At 31.6% G+C, this 4,941-nt stretch overlaps 1 protein-coding gene across 1 annotated transcript; it reads right to left on the bottom strand.

Annotated features, from left to right (window-relative positions):
* Nucleotides 1-846: 846 nt before the first annotated feature.
* Nucleotides 847-3,948, bottom strand: LOC107870564 (demethylepipodophyllotoxin synthase). The gene is made up of 2 exons (XM_016717134.2): nucleotides 2,965-3,948; nucleotides 847-1,815 (listed from the first exon to the last, which is right to left on the bottom strand). Exons 1-2 carry the CDS (start codon nucleotides 3,904-3,906, stop codon nucleotides 1,195-1,197), a joined length of 1,563 nt encoding a protein of 520 aa, XP_016572620.2. The 5' UTR covers nucleotides 3,907-3,948; the 3' UTR covers nucleotides 847-1,194.
* Between the last annotated feature and the right edge of the window lie 993 nt (nucleotides 3,949-4,941).

Below are 4,941 nucleotides of genomic sequence, written 5' to 3'. Positions count from 1 at the left end.
TGTTTAAAATCATAAAATTAAATAATATTTTAATACATTCTACATATTTTTAATTCAAGTTTATTTTTAAAAAATACTATTTATTTAGTACAAAATCATATTAAGTTCCAATGGAAGAAACATATGTAAAAACAAAATTCAATAGAATATCTACATAATTATATTTTATCGTGTTCTGTAAGTTAAATAACTTAGATTAATATGAAAGATGATAACTTATAGTTTTTTTTATATATATAATTTCGAAACACTTACAAATTTAAATTTAATTTAACTTTGAAGATCAAGTCGACAAATTAAAGAGAAGGAAAAAATGAAAGCAGAGGATGCATATGTCGGCTAGTAAAGAAGTACAATACAATTTTGGGTTATTAATTGCAAGCCACATGTAATATAATATGCAATGACCAAATAGCCCTTTATCTTTTTCAACAATAACAAAACGGTTGCGTCGAAACCACCACTTTCTAATATATAGAAGAAAATACACAATACTGAGTATGCATATATATATATATATATATATATAATTGTCCAACTAAAATAAGTAATAGACTCCTTATAATCAACTTTGAGGCGGTATTGTTGAAAGTGTCAAAAACTGTTTTCAATTTCTTTTCAATCAAAACATCATTACATTAGGGATTTTTTTACTAAAATATATTTGCAAACAAACTGATAACACCTACTATTCACCTAACAGTTGACTTTCTGAACCCAATACGGAGTGAATAACTAAGGAGCTTCTGGATTTACTGATACAAACTGCACAGCAAAGAGAAAACCATTGTATCAAGTAATGAATGTTCATGCAAAGCAGAGGTAAACAATCAACATGAGAGCAGCTATAGGAAGCACTTTTTGTTATATATATTCCTCCAACAACAACAATAATAAATTCAATGTAACTCCACAAATGAGGTCTCAAAAGGGTAAAGATGTATGCGGCTTTACTCCTACCCTTTATGGGGTAGAAGTTGTTTTCAATTGACACTCGACAATCCCTCCTCCTTTATTCGAATTTACGACCGGCAATGTGAACGTGATCACACATACAACTTAAAGTTGTTTATTAGAAAATAAATACAATCAAAGTAGTCTGTTGAATGAACTGGAGAGGTAAATCATCATCATGATCAATATTATTGAGATTATGCATCATTAAGCAATTTCAACAAACATGAAATATCTTGATCAAATTTTATAGAGCTCGGATGCGAGGCGGGGCGTCATTATCACTTCTACAGGATTTACCTTACGCATGGTCATTCCCGGGCCTTCTTTCATATCCAAAGGCTCGCCCGATGGAGTTCTATAATCAAAACCTTGGATCAAATGACCTATCGTTAGGTATTCCACTTGCAACGCATAAGTCATTCCCGGACAAGATCGTCTTCCAGAGCCAAATGGAATGAACTCATAATGTTGACCACGGAAATCAACATCAGTGCTGAAGAATCTTTCTGGCTCGAATTGAACAGGATTTGACCATATTTTAGGATCTCGTTGTAATTTCAGCACATTCGTGTATAGTCTAGTTCCTTTAGGGATGTGATACCCTCTAACAACACAGTCCTCCGCGTTTTCGTGTGGTACTAACAAAGGCCCTGGTGGATATAATCGTAGTACCTCCTTAATGATAGCTTGAAGGTACACTAAATTCTTGATATCGCTCTCTTCTATCCATCGATCCTTGCCAATTGTTGTGTCGATTTCTTCTTGTGCTTTCTTCAAGACATGTTGATTGTTTATCAATAATGCCATTCCCCAATTTATGTGAAGAGCAACTGTATCTGCAGCATCTAGGACCAAACTCTGTGGAGAAAAATTAAAAGAACAGTTTATAAAATGGTAGAAAGAAGCAAAAGGAACACAAACGACAAAACAACTCCATGACTATTGCTAATCCTAGTGTGTACTAGTTGCCAGAAAAAGAAGCGGGAAAAGAATTTTCATAATAAAATGAATCTTGCATCTAACTTAGCTCCAAAATTGGCTCAAGAGGTGATGATTGTCTAAGTAAGATTTCAAAGAGACATCTATCCATTAAAGGGCCGATGTGGACTCTTCATACTGCCCTCATGGCCAGGATCAGGATTTGAGTACATTTAATGCAGGGATAATTAAGCATACGGGCGCAGTATTGGAAAATGAGAACTGAATAGGTCCTGTTCTACTATCACATAAAGAAATAGATCTTAAATCTAACCTAACGTCAAAAACTATTTCAAGAGATGAAAATTGCCCGAATCACGATTACCAATGTGGGACTTTTCACAATTTGGTGTACCAATTTAACCGAACAAATAATGTCTGATGCTCTGTTATAGATAAGAACTGATCATATGATTGTTTTTCCCGTTACAGTATTAGTAACCAATTCTTTCAATTTGTTTGTTTTACTTTCTTTTCTAATCTATTTTAAAAAAATACTCTTTTTTTGATCAAACTCTTTGATTCTAACTTTTTACATACTAAAATATTTAACACCAAAATATTAAAAAATATTTTAATACATTATGCATATATTTAATTTAAAATTACAAGATTCAAAAAACTTATTTAAATTCTTAAACTTAGTATTAAAACAAATTAAAACTAAGAAAGTCACATTGTATATTCAGAAATAAATTTTATTTTAAAAGTTTCATACCATAGATATCAAAAATTTGTTTCAGATCACAAATTTCTAGAAAGATTCTAAAGGAGTAGAACTGTTACTAATAGATGAAAAAATCTAACATTGAGTTTATTTTCGTGTCACACTTTCGGTTACCATCTGTCCTAAAACAGATCTAACATCCTATATTTAGAAATAATTTTATTTTAAAATTCTCATTTTAGGTTTTAATTAGTATGTAAAATTTGTTTTAAATCATAAATTTTAAAAAATTCTCCATTTTTCTTAAAACAAATTATGTCCGTGTGCCGAATAAATTTTGAGGAAAGGACAAATGAACTTACAAAAACTGTTGCTTTGATGATGGTATCACGAGAATGACCTCCACGTAAATGTTCATTGCTCATCTTCGAAAGCAGCACATCAATAAAATCATTTTCATCTCCACCTCCATTATCCTCCCTTAACATTTCTCTCATCTTCACATGCTCGTCTAACCATCTCTGAGAAATCGAATCAATATCCTTAAACGTTCTCTTCATCGACTTCACATGCCCTTGAAAATCCACCCATTTAAACAAAGGTATTGGAAAGGCATCCCATATTACAAACTCCATTGACAGAGTCAGAAATGCCCTAAACGCTTCCTTGCATCTCTCTACTTCTTCATCTCCGTCTTTTCCCGCTATCATCTTCACTATCAGTCCGAATGTCAGTTCCTCTAACCAATCGGTTAGGTTTATTATGGATTTGTCAATTTTTTGCACTCGAGAATGGAGATTGTTGAAACTGCTTTGAATTTTATTGAGACGCACTTGCTTTAGCTTATCCAAACGAGAGTTGGATAGGACCTCCTGGATAACTAATTTCCGTATGTTTTTCCAGTATGGCCCGTAATTCGCGAGAAAAAGCATGGCGTTATTGTAGCCAAGATATTCCCCGTATAAACAAGCAGGACGATTGGCGAAAACTGCATCGTTAGTTGAGTAACAGTCTTTTACAGCATCGTAACTGCTGACTACTAATACACGAGGAAGTCCTAATCGCAAAGTGAATACGGATCCATATTTATCAGCCAAGTCTGAGAGTTTTCGAGCTAACGGCCGATCATCGCCATCGTTCTCGAAGTAAAAAAGATGGCCGATTATTGGCCATCCTCCTGAGATTTCTGGTGGTAGTAGTAGTTTTGAAGATCGTTTTGGCCATAGGAAGTAGAAGAGGAAGGCAAGGGTTATAATTGTTGTAATGGCTTCAATGGGAGAAAGAAGAAGATGATTAAAGTCCATATGTCCACAAATTTTTCTATAGTCAAGTGCTCAAGATATTACTCCTCCGTAATCTTAATATAGAGACTTCCTCCGTTTTAAAAAAATAATCTTTTTTTATTTGAGTTACAATTTTAAAAATATTTTTTTAAAATTTTGTAATTTTAAATTAAAATTATGTCAAATTGATTAAAATATTTTTTAATCTTATAACTTAAAATATATCATGTAGAAAATTAAAATTAAAAAATTATCAAAGAAAAATATCATTATTTTTAAAACCAACTAAAAAGTAAAGTGACTATCTTTTTAAATGGAGGGAGTAGCTATTTTAACATGCTTGTTCATTTACTAAATTACTATAGTGTTAATTTCTTTTTTCATTTCTCTCTTACAACTAATACATTATGAAAGTTTGAAGGAGCTATTTGTAAAGTTTAATAAAATATTTTCAGGATAAATTATTAAATTATATTTTTTTAATCTATGACTTCTTCAAGGAACATGCAAAGAGCAAAGAGAACAATTAATAAATGGCGAAAGCATATTGATTGGCGTTTGGCCATAAACATATACGTGTCCAATTTAAATTTATCAAATCTTGCATTCAGTTAATGAGTTCATGCATTTTATTGGGAAAACGTGGCTTGCACACGTAACTTCATATAGAAAAAGGCCTCCACAATGGTTCCACTATGGACGTTAGACGAGAAAAGACAGGAACTCATGGGTCACTTAAAAGGTCAAAGATTTATTTTCTTAAACTTATTATGGAAAAATTACCCCAATTATCTTATTATATATATCTGCATGAAATCTCATATTTTTTATTTAATTATATAAATCTTTATTTCAAGTAATATATGAGATAATACGTATTATGAGTAAAGCGTTGTATCTTGAAACCAACATAATATATTTCGAATGTAGTGATATATTAGAGATTACAGATTTTCGAACAACATAATATATTGAAACTAACACAATGTATTCGAGATTTTAGTAATGTATCTGATGTTGGAGTAACTTGTATATTGAGTATTAGGATAGTTGAGA

Source organism: Capsicum annuum, chromosome 5 (assembly GCF_002878395.1).
Source record: "Capsicum annuum cultivar UCD-10X-F1 chromosome 5, UCD10Xv1.1, whole genome shotgun sequence".
NCBI classification, from domain to species: domain Eukaryota; kingdom Viridiplantae; phylum Streptophyta; class Magnoliopsida; order Solanales; family Solanaceae; genus Capsicum; species Capsicum annuum.
This window is presented reverse-complemented; position numbering and strand designations above follow the sequence as displayed.